At 43.6% G+C, this 22,297-nt stretch overlaps 3 protein-coding genes across 3 annotated transcripts in view; 1 reads left to right on the forward strand and 2 right to left on the reverse strand.

Annotated features, from left to right (window-relative positions):
- The window catches only part of pkn1a (protein kinase N1a), a 63,907-nt gene extending 63,040 nt beyond the window's left edge, over positions 1–867 (reverse strand). Inside the window, exon 1 of the mRNA XM_034203388.1 lies at positions 821–867. The gene's annotated coding sequence lies outside the window, so the exon portion shown is untranslated. The remainder of the gene's footprint in view (positions 1–820) is intronic.
- Positions 171–5,210, forward strand: cunh19orf67 (chromosome unknown C19orf67 homolog). Its single transcript, XM_034203389.1, has 8 exons — positions 171–334; positions 797–973; positions 1,753–1,960; positions 2,225–2,363; positions 3,195–3,304; positions 3,749–3,934; positions 4,049–4,195; positions 4,889–5,210. Exons 2-8 carry the CDS (start codon positions 835–837, stop codon positions 5,094–5,096), a joined length of 1,137 nt encoding a protein of 378 aa, XP_034059280.1. The 5' UTR covers positions 171–334; positions 797–834; the 3' UTR covers positions 5,097–5,210.
- Positions 5,211–8,281: 3,071 nt separating this feature from the next.
- Positions 8,282–22,297, reverse strand: part of si:ch211-214c7.4 (flocculation protein FLO11) — a 33,120-nt gene continuing 19,104 nt past the window's right edge. The window contains exons 4-6 of the mRNA XM_034203406.1: positions 16,463–16,641; positions 13,869–16,301; positions 8,282–11,003 (exon numbers count right to left, since the gene is read on the reverse strand). Of these exons, the coding sequence (XP_034059297.1) occupies positions 9,928–11,003; positions 13,869–16,301; positions 16,463–16,641 (3,688 nt within the window). The 3' untranslated portion in view covers positions 8,282–9,927. The remainder of the gene's footprint in view (positions 11,004–13,868; positions 16,302–16,462; positions 16,642–22,297) is intronic.

A 22,297-nucleotide genomic window follows, 5' to 3' on the forward strand; every position in this document is an offset into this window, starting at 1 on the left:
TTTATTGTCAAAGCATTTAATGTATTCATTGCTATCGAGATGTTAAGAGCATTCCATGGAATATAACAAAAAGTGTTTCTGAAGTGAACTACCTACCCTATCTTTAACTAGCTTTTCTTTAATAAATGACGAAATTAGCTCAATATTTTAGACATTCTTAACCAAAACCAGAGAGAAAGTACTTATTTGAATAAGGACCCATTTAAGTATTTTATTTTACAACTAATCAAACCAAAGATAACATTATTTTTATTTGTAACCCAGAAAAGCGCCGTCAATTGCTTCGACATACTTCACGGGAAGAAGCGGCCTATTCGCCCCTGTGCATCTGTCGGTGAGTTTCCGGTACGGATCGGGTAAAGACATAACTGTTAGCTACGTAGCGAAAGTTAATTATTAAATTGTTTAATTAAACTGTCTACAGCGCTATCAAATATTTATGATTTTGTAATTCGGTAAAAAACAAACAGCCGAATGGTATGTAGTCGATATCTCGGGTTGTTTCTGTGCTACAACTTTAGTCTGTTGCTAGCTGTAAGCTAAAGTTAGCTAGTTTATTTTAACTTTATTCAAGAACATATGAACATCATTTATTATGTATACAAACAATGTCGGTAGACATATAAAGTAATAAAACATTACATTAAATATGAACAGTTTAATATTTCAGATTAAATATTTGCTACAGTTAGCTAGTTAGCATCAACGTTGTTTGGTGAGTTAACCGGGATGACAGGTCTTTCAGTTTATAACCGCTCGAAAATAAGAAGTTAACTTGGCGTTTTATTTTCATCAGGTTTCCCAAGAAACACAAACTTACCAACAGCAGATGAAATGGGAGATGTTGAAGTTCAGGTCCAGGTCCCTTCCGATTCACCGACAGGGGAACATGAGTGTGGCGGCCTGCAGGAGGACATGAGCGGCGAGAAGCAGTCAGACTGCCCGGAGACTCCTGAAGACACCGGACATGGAGGTCTAATACATTCCCATTAACTAATGCTATAAAACATGGATGTGTAGGCAGAAGTGGGAGAAGTACTCGGATCAAAGTAGAAGTACCACCGTTTAGGAATACTTACAATTAAAAGTCCTGCCGGTCTCGCTTGAAAAAGAGATCTATGATCTCAATGGGACAAATCTGGTTAAATAAAGGTTTGAAATGAAAATGTTACTCAAGTAAAAGTATTAGCATTAAAATATACTTAAAGTACCAAAAGTAAAATTACTCATTATGCAAATGTGCCTTTTTCAGAATAACATATTATATGTGTTGATATAATAATTGATGCATTAAAGTGTTTATCAAAGCTGGTGCAGCTAGTTTGAATTACTTTATATTCTGCAGGGTAGCTTGTGAATTTACTCCAGGTTTTATTTAAGTCTTATTTGAGTGTTGATTAAATATTTCACATTATTAATCCACGGCAAAGGTATTCCATAAATGTAGTGGAGTAAAAGTTAACTATTTACCTCTGCATTGTAGTGGGGTAGAAGCACAAAGTAGCAACACATGTTAATTCTCAAGGAAAGTACTCTACTTAAGTACATCTACTTAGTTTCTTTACACCACTGTGTGTAGGTTATTATTTAATTTCCCCTGTCATTCACTGTTGATGTTTTTATTCTCGTTACAGAAGTACTTAACCCCCTCTTTGGCTTAATGTTCCAGTTATTAGTATTCTTGAAAATGAGAATAAGAGAGTTAGAGTACATGTTGTGTTTTTGCTTTGTCTGATACCGTGCATACATTAGAGGTGGAGGAGCCCCTGACTTGGTTGCCTGTGGCTCTGGCGCCCCCATGTGGAGAGCATGCAGCCTGCAGAGAGATCCGGAGGATGGAGAGGAGCCTCCGGGCCATCGAGCTGCAGCTGCTGTTCTTCATGAGCAAAACTGATGAGGAGCTGCAGCTGCAGTTCCTCATGAGCAAAGCTGATGACTTGCATGACTGCCTCGTCAATGGGTATTTAAATACATTTGCTTATTTAAAAGTGATGATGCAATTTCACATAGTTTCGTGTCTTTATAAATATCTGGAATTAGGGCTCTGAGGCTAGAAACTGAAAACAAAAGCATGTAAGATGTCTCATCTAGATGGTGATGCCCATACTGTCAAACATGAACAACAACAGAAGATCACTGGGGGCATGGCCCTGGCTATTGATAAAGGCTCAATTGTAACCTTGGTGTTTCTGCTGTTTGTATGTATTTGTGTGTGTTTTTACAGACAGGGTCCTCTAGAGAGGGAGGCTCTTGCAGCTGCAGTGCCAAGTTTCCTGTACACCTGTCAGCCTTACTTTAACTACCTGGAATCCACAAGCATCGTGTCGCAGCGCAGCCCTGTGCATTTTGACATATACACAAGGGTATGAGTTTTTTCTGATGGCCTGATCCCACAACAAAAATAAAATACCTATTTCCTCACCAGTGGCATTAAGCTACGCTGATTTTTTTTCTCAAGATTTGAAACCAACATTGGTTCTATTTTCTAAAATGATTTTTATAAAATTCTGTTTGCAGGAGGGTCTGTCGATTATTCAGAGTGACAAGAACACCTTTCATGATGTTGATTAAATCATTCGCAGGCTGAGGTTTTAGATTTTTGTAATTTCTAGTATCATGCGACATATTCTTTATTGTGTATGCATTTTCTGTATGAACTTTACTTCATCTATATTCAATATATACTCTAGTTTTCTAAAATAGTTTTTTTATTCCTTTTTAATTTTTAGGTATGTATGTTTTTGTATGCACCAAAAACACCAAGACACATTCCTCGTATGTGTTAACCTACTTGGCAACAAACCTGTTTCTGATTTATTTAGCCAGCAGACTTTGATAGCAAAAAAGTGGTCACTGTCTTACACAATGTCTGCATTTGTTGTTTCAATAATTATCCTCTGATTCAGACTTTATAACAAACATAACTTGAAATGTTATATTGTTTTCTAGCTAGTTTATTTTTAAATGTGTATAACACAACAAACTCACACCCTCTCTCAAAAGTTGCATCCTGGGAATAGCTAAATAGGGCTTTAGTTTCTCATGTAACCAATGTTCACAATCATTTAAAAACTCCTGCAGGTTAACAGAGGGCCGATCCTGTATCACATGCTGAGTGAAACGGAGGTTTTGTCTTCTCTGTTTAAAAACAAAATGTAAAATGGCTTGAGTCTAAACTTCCTGTGTGTGTGTAGCGTGTGCAGCTGTTGGACTTCTCTCAGCAGCTGTGTGACAGGCTGGAACAGCTGGTGTTGACCTTCGCCAGCTACAATCTCCTCTCGTTGGACGAGACTGAGCCTAACAGGTACACACACACAAAACACATTCTTCGTATTCATCTTTGAGTATTTGGATAACATGTGTTGTGTGTTTGAGAACAAAAACATGACATAACAAAGTCTGAATGTAATAATTATTTTTGGTTTTCCTTGGGTTTCCCCCCACACGACAGTATTTTGTATCATATCTGCTTACGAGCAGATTTAAGGATGCACAAATAACACCTGACATACCTTACCCTGTTGTAACGGCATTGATTTGGGCATTGCTAAAGGTCACAGATAAACCTTTAATTTATCATGGAAAGTCATAAAGGGGAAATTGACAGACTGCTTCTCGCTGTAAGAGTTTCAGTATGCAATGGGAACAGTTGATCCTGGCAAGATGACTTTCTATATCCTGTGACTTGCTGTTGCTGCTGTAACAATCCAATATCCTCTCACCTTCTAACTCTTTGTTGCATTCGCAGTGTGTCTCACTTCTGCATCGGCCAGAGTCAGCTCGGCCCGCTGAAGGTGACAACGTTTCGCTACTGCAGGCCCACACAATACCTGGCCCAGGTCGACACCGACCTGTTCAAATGCATGCGCTGGAACGTGGAGAGACTCCCAGATGAGCAGCGGCCAGAGGAGGAGAGGGAGGACACCACGGAGTAGTGAGTCTGGCTGATATATTCACCCTTTGTTTGATACAATGTATTCCTCTGATAGATTGCATCATGTCATTTCTCTTCAAATACATATATTCCTGTTCTTAATCTATTATTCAGTTACTTCCTGTGCTATGAGGACATTCCCAACGCACACGCAGAGACAGGCGGGGACAGCCAAGGCGTCTCTGATGGTGACGTGGTGAGGATGTGGTCCATCGGGCAGTGGGTGCAGGCGACACCCGAAACAGACGACATCTGCGAATGGTAAACTGATTCGCATTTCTTTATCTGTTGCTCTGTAGCTGCTTCTACAACAAAGGCTTTGTAAGGATGTTTTGAAGAGGGGTTTTATGGGGTACTTACACACAGTCAGTAGATGGTGGTCAGCACACCCCTAGCTTGGATAAGCAGACAGGAGTTATAGAACAGGAGCAATGCACTGCTGTGGTTGGGGGCAGCAGCAAAACGTATTTTAGCTACCAATAAAAATGCCCAACTAAATTGTTTTTTATCAGATTAAGCGTACGGTACATTTGGCATAATTTCACCAATTTACTTTGCCATCAGACGGCCCTTTCAGTCGAACAACTGAAGATTTCATATTTTTTATCGGAGGTACCAGACTCAAAAAAAGATGGTAATTTGACCTTGCTGAACACAGGAGTTGGCTGCTCTAGCGCCCCCTTGATCAGTTGGTGTTTTTGTGTGACCTTTTGAGCATTTAGAAGGATTAGTCTGTAATCACCAAGTCAATTAAATCTAATATACAGTAATACAACCCCACTTCAAACCATCTCTAAGACATTCTTCATTGCTTTTCTGGGGAAGTACAATGTATTGAAAAGATAACTGATACATCTTAAAATGAGCAACACATTCCTCATCTCATGTCTGATATCTGATGTGTTTTCTCAGGTTGTGTCACTCATATACATTGTATCTGTCCTGTTCGTTTAGGATCCTATGCCAGGTCCCTACAGCCAGTTACCACAGGCTGCTGTTCCTGGGCAGCAACGAACCGTCGAGCTGCAGCGCCACAGACTACCTGCAGCAGCTGCTGTTGTCTCACCAGAGTGAACATAGTGACCTGGCTGTCTGTGGGATACACCATCATGTTGGAGGATCGAAGGATAAACAGTTTGTTGAATTGAGCGGAGCAACTTAAATTTGGATGGAACAGAATCAGATGCAGAAATACCATCACATGACTGTAATATGTTCTACTCTCAGCCAGAGGTTGTTCAACACTTAGAGCTGAAGAGAAGATGGTGTCATAAATGACGAGTGTTGTTTGAAAAACAAACGTTTTATAGAGTTTGTAAAAAATGTTATGCTTTATATTGTGATGAGCATGTTTGACTGTGTTGTACATTTTGTCACTTAATTGTGTTCAGTGTGTTTATGTTGAAGAGTGTTATTTTATAAGAGACTATAAATATGTTTCTTACATTTTGAATAGCCTTTTGTTGTTTTGTGTTGAAAATAATTTCAGAATCGTTATTTAAAAAAACAAAACATTTTATTTACATGAAACATTGCATTGAAGTAATTACACACAATCACAGTTTTTAAACAAGCTGCCATGGTTCGGGCTTCACAAGCTGGAGCAGCCATTTGAATTAGTTCTCAAGATCCAACTTCATCTTTAATAAATTAATATCTTAAATGTGGGATTTAATATTTTTGAGCCCCTAATTGTCTTCAGTTTAACCTCGTCATCATTCGGCTCATCAGTTCTGTTGACTGGACATAAAGGTCATTTACTTACAAAAAAGAATAAAATCTAACATTTACAACCAACATCCTTCATTCTCTATTCAATAAAAATCTATATAGGACTCTTACTATTCTTCTAAAGTACAAAAGTCAAGTGGAGTTTCCCTTCATTACAGTGAGCAGTCTTTAAAACAATATACACACAGATGCTTACAAAAACACAGACATGTTTAAGAAAAGCATGTTTTTAAAGTCCAGCTTTGTCAAAAATGCAGCGAGCACAATGCGTCTTACCGTGAGGACGGGAGAGCGAACATACATGAGCAGAAACACCTGCTCGCTTCTCAGCTGCTACACATGGGCTTTCATACGAGAGCGGGAGATGAAGACGGCAATTTTCTTTGCCAATATCAATAATGGGAGCGGGCAATCATCCTTCGAAAGAGCCAATAAGTTTAAAGTTCACTGCTTAGTTATAAAACAAAAATCAGCCTTCATGCTATATCTGATTCAAATGGGCTTGAGTGTTAATACATTTCAAAGTCATTTTTGTGCCCTTAATTTCACATTACCAGTCCAAGTAACTGCCATAAAACGACTGAATGCGTCTTCAGAATGTCTTTGATTTTACAGTGACTGACAAACACACAGTATCCAGACAACAGGTTCATATCGACAGATATGAACATTTAGGTCACACTTCCAGACCATCTCGCATCACAGTGACACAACAATATAGTTAATACTTCAAATGACCTGATATTGAACCCTTTGAATAGCCTTCCTGATCTCACACAATAAAGTGACCCCTGACCTTTACAGCAGAATTGGTTTTACCCAAAGTAAATCGTTGTCCTCTAATGCAAAATAGAAGGCGTTATGACCGGCTATCATCTGTCAGTAGTCTGTGACAGAAACATCACGTGAGCATGAGAACATAACGGAGACAAAACATATGACAGTGGTTCCAGAACAGAAACCATAAAAAGGCATCTCTCAGCAGTTATTATATAAAACAAACTTCATCTCTCGACAAATACAGGAACATAAGTAAAGCCTCATCGGTGCCTGACTCCAGTGTTTCATAAGGAAATGCATACTAGTCACACTGACCTTTGGTGAAGAACTGTAAGGTCTTAACATTTATTTGACATCAAATAAATTATACCAAATGAAGTTTGACTAACCAGCCAAAGTATCCAAGCCTGTATTATAAACATTATAAAATTGATACAAAAAGTGTATCTGGAGTGCAAATCTTGGAATGAGTGTTCTTTTATCACTTTTCATTAGCAAGACATCTCCAGTGGCTATTCTCATATTCTCGGTCATAGGAAAATAAGGTGATAAATTACGGCTTTAATTCAAAATGGCTGCGGGTGAGCAACGCAAAGTAAAACAACCACACCTATCCCTCAATCTACCTTCCATTGATAGTGGCTGTTTGGCACCGTGTGTGTGTGGAGGGATTTCGCATAATGAAAAGTGTCTCGTTCCAGTGATGCATCATGCGTCCCGTCAGTAGTCACATGGTTTCAGGTGTGTGTTTACAGGATTGAAATGTAATTTTATAGCCAGTGTTTAGTTTGTGTTTTCAGTGGTGTAGTGTATCAAGTGTGAGGAGTAGTGATGGGAATTCTGGCTCTTCTTGGTGAGCCGGATCATTTGGCTCGGCTCACCAAGAAGAGCCGGCTCTTTCGGCTCCCAAACGGCTCTTCAGTTTACCACTTATTATACCTTTTAATTAAATCAAATGTAGCCCTGTTTTGACTAATGATTTATATGTGTACACATATATCACTTAAATTATTCAATACATCCTTTGTACTGAAGTATTCAAAAGTAAAAATTACATGTTTAATATAAATGATTTGCTGTGGCCAATTGTTTTCATTGCATTTACAGACACGTGCAACTCTCTGATACCACCCAATGAATGCATTGACTTGCTTGTAGAACCACGCTACACAAAACAGATAGCAACACCTATAAAACTATTTTTAAAAAGGGGCTACTGTATCAACCTATATAAAGTATATAAATATTTTTTTTTTCTTCAAAATACCAAAAAGATCCTGCATTTTAGCCATGCCTCATTTCGCTCCATTTGCTCTTTCCAGAGCTGTTTTTGCAGGGGCTGATTCTGTGAGCTGCAGCTGACCACGCCCCCCTGCAGGAGAGGGGAGCGTGCTCTGAGATCAGCTGCTAGGCTGTCAGAAGAGGGGGAGAATCTCCGTCCTCCGTGTTTTATTTTTATAGACGTAAGAAGAGAAGTAATGGGGCAGAAACCCTCCTTTTTACGCAGCGGTCCAGACATATACATCAAACGGCGACACATATTCAGTTGCCAGTTACTTTGGCATTAGGGCAGGGATATCTAGATACTTTCCAAGGTTTGCCATAATGAATTGTGCTACTTTTAAAGCAAGCAACGATGTTTTCAAATCTGTAATCAAAAAGCTCCTCAAAAACACTATCGAAGCAGTTCCTGCCGTTGCTACGTTAGTTCAAACAGTAACAACGGACTACTTTTCTTAGCGGATGCATGTCAATTTAAATCAATACATAAAACTATTTTTTAAATCACTAAAATCATTTTCTAAATCCATAAAAGCATTTCCATTACTATTGGGAGTCATGTCGTTACTTTGTTGAGAATGTGGCCATGTAATAAGCGGGATAATGTGCACATTGCACATTGCATAATGTGCCTTCATGCCGATCTAGATCCGTCCGCAAAAATGGCTCGTTCGCGGGCGAGAGCTGGCTCCCGTCGTTCACTTAAAAGAGCCGGCTCTTTGAGCCGGCTCGTTCGTGACCGACACATCACTAGTGAGGAGAGAGGTGCTGAGTTTCAGTGCTGTCTCGTGTTTGTCTACGTGAGCGGAGACGCAGGTTCTTCACTGGCAGAATCAGAGACTTTTCCCCAGAGTAAAGACTCATCCTAGCTTACACCGAGGACTCAGAGGTCCTGTACTTGGCATTTCTGTCGTATGTTTTGGTTAAAATAACTTCAAATGCTGATTAATAAACTAATTGAAACTAGGCCTGTGTCTGCATATCATCGCGTCTAGAATAAGGTGATTAACGAAATACAAACCGTTTTCTTTATTTTAGCAAAATGTATTAAACAATGTCATTCATCAGTGTTCAATAAAAAAAAATGGTGCCTGCAGTCTGTCTAAAGTCAAGAAATATCTGACTCAACACTTTAAACCATGGACACAAAGGGTTGGTAATTTTTTTTAAATCCTAACATTTTAGAAAAGGCTTTTTAAAAAAAAGCATTTAGATGTTTCTGTGGGTTAATGCGTGTTAACCAACTGAATACATTTTCCATAAAAAATGTGGTCCACAAATTGGACCGTCTTTACTGATATGATAATTGAATCTTTAACTTACCCCCGAGGACTACCAGAGAGTCTACAACCAGAGCAAAATAGTTGTTAACCTTTTGTTTACATCAATCAAATGCATACTTGCTGGAGTAACAGCAAACAAGAACTGCAGCACCACCGATCATTAGTGTCTGTTTTGTTTGGGCTTGTGTTTTCAGTAGGGTTAGAAAACCCTGACCATTGAGTGACCCAAGCTTTTTTGCCCTTTCAAAGATAAGATCAGTCTACTACGAGTCACAAGTTGCACCTGTCTACAGGTTGTCGAGTGATTATTCCTTCTAATACTTAGATTCATTTGGTCGTTTTGAAAGGAAGCAACAAGAAAATAAAAGCTTGAAGGAAATACACATTGTGTATACAAACATGCTTTCTTGTGATTCACTGTTAGTTTGGAACCACTGATCAATAGCACAAGTTACTGGGTCTTCCTGATGGGCAGTTTGTTTTGTCCTTTTTAAATTCTAACAATGATGTTTATCAATTTCTCTGAGGTTATCTTTATTAAATACTTGGGTATGACTTCTTACAATCTTGACCATTGAGTTCAATGTGATGGACATCAACAGTGATTTTTTTAAATCGAGTTTATCGTTCTTTAAATGGTGCTGCTTATCAAGTTATTGCCTTTCCCCCCCCTCCATTGTCCAGCCCTTATATTTACTTCCAGCTGTATTTAATCTGTTCTCCTTAAGTGAACCTTGATTTGCTTAATTGTGTTAACAGCAACAGTAGAGTAAATGTGTGCTGCTCTGCATACACATGTACATCACCTTTTTAGTTGTGAGCAAGTCTTGAGTGTGTGTGTGTGTGTGTGAAAATACTTGCGCCATCTTCCCTGTATGTCTGTCCTCAATGTTTAACAGTGTGTACTGTAATTGTCCCTCAATGATGCGTCTCCAGCTCCACCACTGTCCACTCCCCCTGAGGGGAGCTCCCAGTGGCCTCTGGGGAGAAACTACTGACGGCGGTGACAGTGGCCGAGGGAGGAGTGAGGGGGGGTAGCAGGCTGGGCCACAGGCTGCTCTCAAGGGGGCTCAGCGTGCCCCCCGCCCCCCGCGGCAGCAGCAGCAGCGAGGAGCAGCCGCCTCTGTTCAGCAGCAGCGTCTGATTGATCAGCTGCTGCACGATGTCCACCTTCTTCCCCCAGTCCAGCTCCAGGGGGGGAGGTCTCTCTGGAGACTCGGGGGGACAGGGGGAGGAGCTGTCTCCATCCTGGGAGGGGTCGCTGGACGTCTGCGGGGAGTCTCGCAGAGGAGGGGGGCTCTCTGTGGACGGAGAGGAGTCTCCACGCTCATCGTCGATCAGGTCTCCGTTTGGTGTCTCCTCTTTAGTGGGGTTGAGCTCTTCCTCACCATCACTGTTCTCCAGGGCTTCGTAGATGGTGCAGAGGACGGAGGAGGCCAACAGCAGCTCCGCCTGCTCCTTGTTAGCCTGCTGCAGCTCTTGTTGCCACTGCATGATCTGCTGCCGCTCCTTCAGCTCCTGATGTTGCTGCAGCTCCAGCTCTCTCCTCCGTTTCTCCTGCTCTTCCTTCGCCACTTCCTGCGTCTTCCTCTCCAGCTCTCTCCTCCCTCTCTCCTCCTCTTCCTCCTTCTTCTTCTTCGCCACCTCCTGCGTCTTCCTCTCCAGCTCCTCCTTATTCCTCTTTATCTCTTCTTCGGCTTCATCCTTCTTCTTCCTGGCCTCCTCCTCCTCCCTGGTCTTCCTCTCCTGCTCCGCCTCCTCCAGCGGTCTGCTCTGCTGGTCGCGGCGCAGCTGCATCTCCAGCAGCTGCCGCTGGTGCTGCTCCAGCCTGCGCAGCTGGGGGCTCAGCGCCTTCTGGCCCATGTTCCTGGGGGGGAGGTCAGCGCAGGTCAGTTTGGGCGGGGGGGCGGCCACCAGAGGTTTGACGAGGTCGCAGTAGGTCCTGGGGTAGGCCGAGTGATCGCGGCGGTGAGGCTGCGGTAGTGCAGCGAAGCCTGTGTGTGAGAGGAAGCGGGAAGGGAAATGACAGCAGCGTGATGTTATTAAAACAGGTGACAGGCAGCAGGACAGTGACAGCAGTGCAGTGTGAGTACAAGCAAAGAAAGGGTGTGGAGGGGAGGCCGACAGAGGCTCATTCTCACTGAAGGGATAGAGAAAGCATTGTGAAGCCGAGCCTACAGCACCAAACTGACCGGCAAATATTCGTGGTTTTATACTTTGAACATGTGACAGTGGGACATTGTTTGAAAGCCGTGCAACAGTGACAGATATAGCCGGCTGAGTATTCAGGGAGGGGGGATTTTGGTAAAAACACCAGTAAAAAGTGACCAGAGGTGACTGGGGGTGGTGCTAGATACATTTGTGCAGAGCGCAAATGTGCACATTGAAGTGATTTTCTTTACATGTACCCCCTTTCTTCTTCTTTAAATACTCGGAAAAGAAATATTTTGTGCAAAAAAAAAAAGCAGCCAACTTCCTGTATATGCAATTGCTATTTACTATGGTGAAACGTAAACAATCCCAGAAAAGCTTTTCGCGAGCTTAAAAAGTTGTCCCCCGTGAATGGATTTTATAGTTAGTCAACCAGTGATACATGCAAAAGCTTTCCATGCATTTATAGACATCCAGCATCACAAGAAACACTCAAAGAATAGCTTGGCCTTAGAGGTGATCAAGTTGAATGAATACTTCCCCCACAAAATGGTCATTTGTTTATTAAAAATACTCACCAGTATTACTTTGAATTCCAAGTTCTGATTATGCGGAGGTGTGATGATCAGTAGGTCAAGTTATAGCAAATATGCATCAAAAGTAGAAAGCATACGACTGGATAAATGAGACTTCGATTATACTGCACGAGAAAACATATTTAAGACTTTATTTTAAACTTCATTGACCATGAAGGTAGGCAAGACATTCTTTTTTTCTTTTCAAGAATTCAAAGTAACAGTGTGGGTTACTGATATTTAAATTATAATTTTGTGGGTGAAATATTCCTCTTAGGCTAGACATTATTTCAACTTAGTACATTAAGTCTCTTTGGCTGACCCTGAACAAACCAATCCAAAGTAATGTATCAAAAGGCAAGTCATTGTGCAACAGTGACATGCATAAGAATAAGTTATCAATACAATGCAGGAGGAGAGCTTAAAAAAAAGTAGTAGCAAAGATCTAAAAAAAAAAAACACCCACAGTGACTGGAAGGAAATTAAAGGAGGCAGCAGAGTGAGGAGTGGGGGCTTCTTGAGGCTGGACCAACTCCTTTTGCCGCTGAGATGCAGAAGTTGATCCACAGATGAGGATCGGGGTGTAGACGACCAACTCATGGCAGAGAAGTGAAGTCTTGGTCAGGAGGTCCACTGTTCTTCGTGTCAATTTTGTAAAGGAAATGCCATACAGTTCTATTGTATTTGTAAAAGTATTCCAAAGTGATATGCTATAGGACACAAGGCTGAGTGTTTGTATATAGCAAATGTAACTGGTAAATAACTTGAAGTTTTAAGACCGTTTAATGAGTGCTGGTGGTGTTGGATGATTTGAACTTTCACACCAATCCACAGAGCATAATAATGGCACTCCCAATCACCCATTTCAATAAAACTGTACAGTGAGAGAGCGCATCATTGTAAAAAATCTAATCTTTATTTAAAGTTGTCATTACTCCAAAAGATGGATGCACACAAGAAAAAGCTGGGGTACAATTTAAAGTGCAAGAAGATATGATGAGTGACCAGGAATAAGGAAGATTGCCTTTATCATAATAGAGCAAAATGAAACAAACAGGAATATACAAGCAAAAAATCAAAAATCATTGTCAGTTATCAGCTTTGTAGGTAAAAAAGTGTTGGGATAAATACACATGGAAACAGTTCATTCCGCATTTCCTTTGTTATGCTTGATTTTCTTCCTCTTGAAGAGCTGTAAACAGACAAAGATGAATCCATGCCAGTTCAAGGCAACCACATTATTCTGCGTTAGGTCACGCGGAAACCAAAACCCAAGCACGCTCACACATTAGGAGTAAATAGTAGTAGCTATTGCACATACAGGAATTTAAGCCAAATACTCATAATTGAAACACTATATCAGAGGGAAGTGCTACGGCTGTCCTCTTTTAAAAAAAACTTTGATTAGATCCACCCCCAGAGATCAGGACAAACACGGACGACAAGAGCTACAACAGTGAGATATAGAGTGGTGCAGGGATGACGTATTTACCCGGAAGTAAGCTGCGCATGGGTTCCCTCGACAAAAAAGCAACGGGATATCTCCATGGGATTTTGGAAAATAGCACGAAATAAGGTCTGTGGAAAACGAACCCAAACCACGTTTTGTTCAGCCGGATAATCTCCACATGTCTACCCTACTTTTATAATTTTCGAATCATAAATCTAAATCGCCAGAAGCAAAATGCCAACGTTATGCTATAAACGAACTACAGCAAGGTCGCACGACTTCAACGTCACGCCAACTTAAGATCGCTATTCAGAAACACATATTCAAAATTGTGCAAATTGAAGCGTTTGTTTTAACAGTTTGCAGGAGGCAGGTACTTGCTTTCAAGCAGAACAGGGAAAACAAACTTAGCGGGAGTGTTTACGTGTTCGGCGTAATGACGTACAACGTCCTGCTGTATTTAATGTCGTAGAACAAAACGTGATCCGGCTCTTAAATGCGTGTCAACCACAGACCTTATTTCCAGCTATTTTCCAAAATCCTATGGAGAAATCCCAGACGAGGGGTAAAATGCCAACTCACTTCCGGGTTCCCGGACTCGTCACTGCACAACTCTATTATGGGATGATGGAGCAGGGCCGGGGGGGGGGGGGCTTTTAAGGAGATGATGAACTATACATTACCTGCAAAAGAGTTCTCAGTCTTTTCACAGATCGCAGAATAGTAGGGAGGCTGGACGTCCTCTGGGATTTCTTCGGATTGCTGCAAAGTGCTCTGGGCAGACGAAGGGTCCGGGGCTTCCTCGGGCCCCGGCACACCCGTGCTGGTGTTCTCAGCGGGCTCAGCAGAATCTGATTCCTGCTTCCCACAATCGATGTACTGATGCTCTGCGAAGCATGGCGGCGTGTGAGGTTGCGGGATCAGACACGGCTCCTTGGCCTCCTCGGGCAGCTCCTCCAGGGAGAAGATGCCGGGGCTCCTGACGCAGCTCTCCCCTGTGGACTGGGCGTTGGAAGCTGTGGTCATGGTGTCGAAGCCGTATGACACCAACGATGTAGTGGAAGGTGGGGTGGTGTCTTCACCTGCACGAGCCTCCTCCGTGTCAGCCTCCTCTCCCTCTTCCACGGTGGACAGGCAGCGCTGGGATGGAGATTGGCTGTCGAAGGTGATGTGCTGGCTGACCATCGTCGTCTCCAAGGAATCATCCAACTGAGCCTCTCCCTCCGTGTCGCTGGCCTCGTCTTCTGTTACCGAGGGGGAGGAGGGGTTGGAGGTGGGGGAAGTTGCAGGGCCTCCCAGCACTTCGTCAGCGGGCAGCGTCTCGGCCTCCTCGTGGTCCAGCTCAGGCTGTGGGGAGAGTGCCGGTGCATGCACATCTTGAGCCTTCCCATCTAGATTGTAGTCGCAGAGCTCCTCGGGGGTGCTGGTCTCACTGCTCAGGGTGCTTGACAGAGACATGGGGGGTGCAGAGAGAAGAACCGGGGCCAGGGTCTGCATTGGAGCTAGATCTTGTGGCTCATCTTTGACGGAGGACTGATGGGGAGCTTCTTGGTTTTCAGGAACCAAAGGAGCAGAGCCGAGTTCCAACCAAGCTGAGGCCTGAGTCGGGGTCTCAGAGTCTGCATGCCAGGGGTCAGCTGAGGGGCTCGCTGCTGCCACTCCTGCTTCCTGTTCTGGCTGGGAGACTGCCACCAGGAGCTGCTGATGCTCAGGGTCTGCATGCCACGGATCAACGAAGGGGTTTGGTTGTTCCCACTGAGCAGCGGGGGCGGAGGGGAGCTGAAGAGGGGGAAGCGGGGGCTCGGCCACTCTGTTCAGGTTGTCCAGCCTTTCATCTTCAGCAAAGTCATCTTCATCTGCATTCCCATAGCTTTCCAGCCCGCTCTCTGTCACGCCCTCACTTGCCATTTCCACATCTTCGTCCTCCTCTTCTTCATCATTCGCGTCGTTATCATGCCGGAGTCTCTGCGGCTCGTCGGCCCGCTCCGAGCCCACGTCCATGTCATACACACGGTCATCGTCAAAGTCATCGTCCTCATCGAAGTCATTAGCCGGTATGTCGGGGACCTTCTCAAAGTCAGGTGACCCCGCTGAGGCCCCTTCCATGTCGATGGCTCCCTTCAGACTGCCGTCTCCCAGGTCGTCCATGCTCTCGGTGCCCTCCAGGACCCCGGGGGCGCTCAGCTCCGACGCCCCCTGCTGGCTGCCGCTCACCTCCTCAGAGTCCAGCTCAGAAAACAGGGCGCCACCGGCCTTCCAGGCAGACCCTCCGACAGGTCCTGCAGAGCCGGGACGAGACTCCTCTGTGGGCTGCGTGGTTCCACTCATCTCAGACACAGAAACCAGCTGGCTCCCCTCCCTCTCCTCCTCATCCTCTTCCTCATTTAGATTGGTGGGAGGAACTTTCAGAGAGAGGAAATTTGCTGCTGCTGCTGGGAGGACTTTAGACGTGGAGGGGGTTAGGTAACCAGGCTCCTCAGTGTAATCTGGGGGACAGGCCACTGGTGGTAATGCAGGCTCGACTGGGGCAGGGGTCTGTTCCTGCGTTGTTGGTAATAAAGCACTGCTCTCGGTCTCCATCAGAAGTGTGGGGGTTCGTGGAGGAGAGGAAGCAGCTTCTTGTCTTACAGCAGTCTCTTGTGGCACCACGTCCAGTGTAGTACTCTGGGCCAAGACAGGGGGAGTCTCCACTGCTGCACCTGCACCACCGGCAGCCCTCTGTGCTCCGGCAGCAGCTTTGAGAATACTGGAAACACCGGCCTTCTTTGTGGCAGTGAAAGGAAGGACAGCCTGAGTGGGTTTGGTTCTGCGTTTTGCCTGAGGAGTGCTGCTGTTTGCAGGTCTGTTGGCTGGAGACGCAGGTGGGGATCGTCCAAAAGGCTGTTTGTTTTGGGCCAGGGACAGAACCGAAGCTACAGGTTTCTTGGTGGGAGTAGAGTTTGCAGGAACTTTGGTCTGTGACACCTTGGGGTCTGCTGCCTTGGTTGTTGTGGAACATTTGGAGGCAGTGTTGAGCTTTACGGGGGCTGTGGGTCGAGGGGTTTTCTTGGCATCAGCGGATGTCGTAGTTGCTAGAGGTTTATTTGCCACTGTAGCAGAAGTTGGGCGACTGACATCTAGTGCAAAGATGAAACAAACGTCAATTCACCAAATCTGTCAAAAATAAGCATTTGTACTTTATCCCTGAGGCTAATCACCCACATTTTAAGACAAATTAAAACCCTCAAATCCATCAGTTATGTATGCAACCTGAATATAACAAGGCGTAACTCCTGACCTTTCTTAGCAGCTACAGTTCTGGGAGGCTGTGCTGCGGTGGTCCTGCCAGTAGGGGGGGCTGTGTTGACTCTAGAGGAGGCGGTTCTGGCAGCTGCAGTGGTGGAGGGCTTCAGTGCAGCTGTTGTGGGCCTGGATGTGGTGGATGCAGGTCGAGATGTTGAGGGAGCTGTAGTCGGCCTGGAAGAAGACAACAAAAGATATGCTAACAAATGCTGAAGGATAAAAAAGGAACAACAAAAACAAGCTGAAGCAGCTTCATCGCTGCAGTCGATTCTCTTTGTTGGCATTGATCCAAACGTGAAATCTGATGCCCCGCCTCTACATGCATTTACAAGCATAAATAAATGACCTGTTCTGCTGTAAACCACAAAGGCAATTTCCACAATAGGAACCCATTAACAGAGCACCATCAATCTATGACCACACTGTTATGCCTCCTTCATTATCTGCTCACTTCCAAAAGGCTAGGCTGTAATGAGAAAGAGGATTACAGGGAAAAAATGAAATATGGAAAACTTGAATTGGAGCAAATGACAAAGGAAATGGGTAATGCAGAGGTAGGAGATGAGAACTGGGGCAGAGAAAGTAACAGATCAGAGAGGGGGGAAATGCTGTGTGATGAGTGATTGCATAGACAGCAAAATAACGAGGAAGAGGAGGAAAAGAAGAGGTGAAGATAATAGCTAAGGACATCTAGAGCAGGTCGGGAGGACACTGCACTAATCCACTCAATGACTACAACCGGGGCCAAACATTCCTTTCCCCACATTCTCGGCTTCAATTATGCTTCTCTCCTCAACAGGAAGATTTTGAAGTGTGTCCTTCCATTGGCGCAGACACACTGTGGGCAACTTCAAATCCTACTTAACATTTTTATACGTGTCAAAAACAGGCAACTAGGTCTTGAATCAGTAAGTTCAAAGTCTTCTAGGGCCTGAAAAAGAAACCAGACCTCAATTTGATCAGTGAAAGAGAATCTGTGTGACCAAAAATTGCAGTGATATGAGGAGCTGTAACCTACATTGAGGTTTGAATATTGCTTATGTTGTGCTATTCTGGGCTATGTAAAATCTCCACACAAAACATTCGTCTTGTCAGGCTCCGAGAAATTGCTGCATTGGCTAACCTACAAACAAAGTCAGCCGGTTAAACGAGCGAGTCGTCAGCTGCAGGCGGTTCTGGTATTCATCTCTACACTTTAACCCTGGTGTGCAAAGAAACAATTCAAAACCTCAGTACTGTACATCATTTGTACAACATCGATGAACTTTTACAACAATCAAAAGCTCGAAAATGTAATCGCTTTAAAAACTCTGTGACCCCACTAGCAATTACAACAATGTCTTCTGTTGGACTTGGTCTGCCAACATGAGCGCCGACTTTGAAGACTTCAAGCAGAGCAGCATAGCATGCCTGCACACAGATGCCGCTCCCACATTACAATAACCATTACAATGACCATTTGTGTCTCGAGGATCAGACGTCCACTGGACAGACAAAGACTCATTGCGGAATTGTAATTGGATGCCCTTAGACAGAAGTTAGGGTAATGTGAAGTGTAGCCAAAACTCTGAGATGAAATATGTAAATGTTGGGTAATGATAACAGAAAGAAAATAAACAAATAAATGCATGCTGTTAAACGGCAAAAAGGCCACAAGTCTGAACTTTTGAGCAGAAAAATAAAAATCGTAGGCAAGGTGAAAAAGGTGCAGTAAATGAGGCTTTTTTTCATATCTACTCCTGGATGCAAGCAAAATAGGAATTGACAGCAGAAATGAAAGAAGAGATGATTGAATGAATGCATTTCTCCTAGGGAAGAGTGAGTGATACTGAAGGATGAAATTAGACCGAGACACAGAAAGTAAGATAAGAGTTAAGGGATGGGAATAAGGAGGGGCCACGGAGACACAATAACCCCATCCATTGTTTTATGATGAGTAGTAACTCATGAAACGGTTTGATCCAGAGGAGACAGACAAACCCAGTAAAGCCTGTGCGTGGGTGGTTCTGTTGTTGGCGTTTTAGTATGGATTATACTTCCTGCCAACAGAGGGTTCAAATCAATACAAATCACAGCCCAAAGGGAGGATTAGAGGCACTCCACAGCCATCTACAAGTTAATGACCAAACACAGGGTGCTCTTAAGGACAAAGGTCAGCAAAGGGACGAGTCACTGATCCTCTTGTTTTTACAGACAAAAATCACAAATGTTTATGGCGGATGCAAAAAAACACACCCATACTGAGCAGCTGCAACATCGGTTTGGCCAAAGAGTAAACATGAGCTAGGGGCTTTTGTTGAAGCCATACCTACCCAATCCATTCATGACTCCCTCATCGCTCTTCTGATTATAAAACAAGAAAAAGTTAGGAGGACGGATTACCTTGGAATTTTGCTCTGGTAGATAAAAATTATTCAGTTTTAATCAAGCCACAAAGGGACCAATAAGAGGGCTTGAGCAGGAGAAACACTTTTATTCCTGCACAGTAAGCCCTCCTACAAAAGAAAAATCCAGTCTTAGTATTCATTTTTCTGTCCTTGACCCTTCCCCCCCCCCCCCCCTTCACCACTTCAAGGGCCCCCTCCAAAAAAACAAATTGAAATGGAGCCGTTAACAATACCTTGTTTGGTTTGTACGCCGTCCAAAATCAGCTGCTTTACTCCTTACCGAGAAGAGCTCACATTCCCAGGGTTAGTGTGGGCCTACAGTTATCTCCTTGACAATTCAGAGTAGGGGCCTGAATCGGCTCAGTGAAAAGCTGTAATGAAAGTCTGCAGCCTAGCAAAAGTATGGCGGACACTGTTGGCTTTTATGAGGCCCTGGGCACCCGCTGTCACTGTGATGGATGCCATGGGCCTCTTCCGTTAGGACAGTAATCCAGCTCTGCACCAAGTCGGGGAGAAATGACAGTAACTCCAATGGGCGGGATAGAATGAGAGAGGGAGAAAACTGACAATAAAAGTGCAAAGAAAGTGTGTTGAGCAACAACGAGCCAAGGCCATAGCAATTCTTTACATTCAGTTTTCAATAACCATGGAACACTCAGTTTCTGAGAGACCACAAAGTATTCCCATTCCTAATCAGGAACCATTGAACATATCATTTTACAAAATTGTTCATCAACACCACTTTGCTTCTCAGGATACACAACACCCTGAAATGTACATGCTCAGTGTGCAGCTAAATGATGGAGCAAGAAATATGGGGACAGCTCGATGGAAGTAGGGTTGTAAGAAGGGCTGGAGGAGATCTTGGCCACATGCCCAGCACTGTACATGCACAGACGGCAGGGAGAGAAAATGGATAAGGGAGAGGAGATAGAGAGAGGGGGTGGGGAGGACAAAGACTGATTGCTCAGTCAGTGCAAGGACATCATAACCCACCACTGGAGGAGAGGAGAGCAAAGCAGGTGCCAGATTCTACAACATTTGGCTTCTATTCCAGTTATTAAGGGTTAAAATCGACCACTGAGACAGAAACATCCTCCTGACCTGAGGGTAGTTTGGCGTAGGATGGGGGGGGATGTTATATATCTGTGATAGGGAAAAGGACATGGAGATTCTACTGCTAATGAAATTGTAAAAGAAAAGAAAAACACATCCATGTCATTCAGATGGATTCTGGGTGTGCACCTGCATGTTAAACTCCAAAGGAACACAAATCAACCCACAGCTGAAACAGCTCTGCGACATCACAGTCGGGAGGGATGTTCAGCACAGATCCAACATTTTACTCCCATTTCAATTTATCAAATCTTCTCTCTCTCTTTCTCCCCCCCCCCCATACATTGGTACACATCCTATTTCCTGGAGTTTATACCTAAACACAAGATCCTATTTGCCCATCACAAAAAACAATTATGGTTTTGTACATTCCTCCCCGTAGGCCAATGAATATTAATACTTAATGAGGAAGGCTTTATGTTGGCCACAGGCAGTGTGTGCTGCTCGAATTTCAGTGGCATATAGCGTTTCTTTATCGTTTACCTCAATAGATTTCCATGAAAGAGTTTTAACTTGCAGATACTGGACTTTTAAAAAGTTAAGGATTGTTCCTGTGTGGCAGTTGGGACAGCAATGGCGTTTTAGCAATTTGACAAGCAATTAGTCTGGGCTTGAATTAGAAAGAAGGCTGTAAAAGTGCAGTACCTTTGTGGAAGCTGGTCATATAAAAACACTCCTTCTGTACTACGTCAAGGCCACAGGTCTTAAAACGTGAAGGTACTATTTTTGCCGTAGTACTGCAGGTACCTGGGGGCTCAAGACCAATGGCCTCCCATTGTGCCGGGGACCAAACAAAATATTTGTGTGGTGCAGTTTACACCACAGCCTATTTTCTCCATGATAATGCAACACACATCTATGTAGAGATTGGCAGGATGACAGCTGAGGTGTTCAAATGTAATCGATTCAAATTGAGATGAAATTGAATAATTACAGTTAAACAAATTGAGCAAAATTAAATGGATGAAAAGGAATTATAACATTTAAATTCCTTACAAACGCATGCAAACTGGAACTTTAAAAAAGGAGTGCACGTTGTAGTAGTGGGTTTATGTCTTGTTTGTTTTTTCAATGTAGTGTTGAATTGTGGATCATGGAATATCACTGGTATTGGTGACTTGACATCTAGTATAGCAACATCCCTGGTTGCAGCTCAATAATCTCTTACGGTAGTTTGGTAAATCCTTTAACTCCATTCCATTCTGTTGCATGCACTTCTCTAGATGGTTAGTGCTACCGCTGTCCGTGTCATGACTAATGCAAGTCGCTGCTTGAGCTGACATAAGGTCCGTTGGTGTTACTGCCAGTGAGCCAGCACGAACACCAACACCGACTGCAAAGCACACCACTACTACTGTTGCTACACAAGGGATTGGACACGCCACTGACTTCACATGCAGGTGGCACGAAATGCAACGTGCCTCATCTGTCACAAGGGCAGACACTGCTGCTGTTCCCCTGTAGTCCTTTCTGTGTCTCAAGCTGAGAGGCGAGTGCCATGTCACGTTGATGGAAACAAGCCAGGAAACGGTCTCACCGGGATGTTGTGCTACTGTAATCAGACTCCAACACATGAAATGGCGCTACTGAGTATTCAGAGGCTGCCTTACGTCTTACATCATTGTTTTAAGGCTTGGCTCAGGTTCAACTCTTTGTAAAACTTGAATTTGCCATTGACATTCTTCATTGACAATGGCTTCTACTAATTTTGTTCATGTGTGTATGAATTATACTTTTTTTGTTTTTTGGATGAATTAGTAGAATAAAATCAAATAAACTAAAACATTATCCAGTCTGATTGTAGCCAACGAGGGAGGCATTTCGCTTTTTTCTCATCTCTGTTGGGAATTGTACGTGTGGTACCGCTCGGGCAGGATGTATTGATTGGGTATTGAGAGAGACGTGTTGTTAATGTTCCATCGTACCGTAAATGAGCTCGGAAAGGATATGATAACATGATATGCGATCAGTGCATAGATTTGTATACTTGGTGATTCCCTATCCAGCATTTAAGGTCAAGGCGTTTCCCATACTGGTATCAGTATTACTTAAAGTGGACCTATCGTGCTATATTTGAATAATATATTGTAGGGCCATACCTATATAAAACATGTCTGTGAAGTTTTTTTTTCAAATACCAAACAGATCATGCATTTTAGCCATGCCTCATTTCGCTCTATTTGCTCTTTTCCAGCCCTGTTTTTGCAGGGGCTGATTATGTGGCAAATGAGCTGCAGCTGACCTCGCCCCCCTGCAAAGGAGGGGGGCGAGGCACGAGCGTCATGTTACCATGCTGTTACCATGCCACGCAACCTCTCATTCCCCTG

Source organism: Gymnodraco acuticeps, unplaced genomic scaffold, assembly GCF_902827175.1.
Source record: "Gymnodraco acuticeps unplaced genomic scaffold, fGymAcu1.1, whole genome shotgun sequence".
Taxonomy (NCBI): Eukaryota; Metazoa; Chordata; class Actinopteri; order Perciformes; family Bathydraconidae; genus Gymnodraco; species Gymnodraco acuticeps.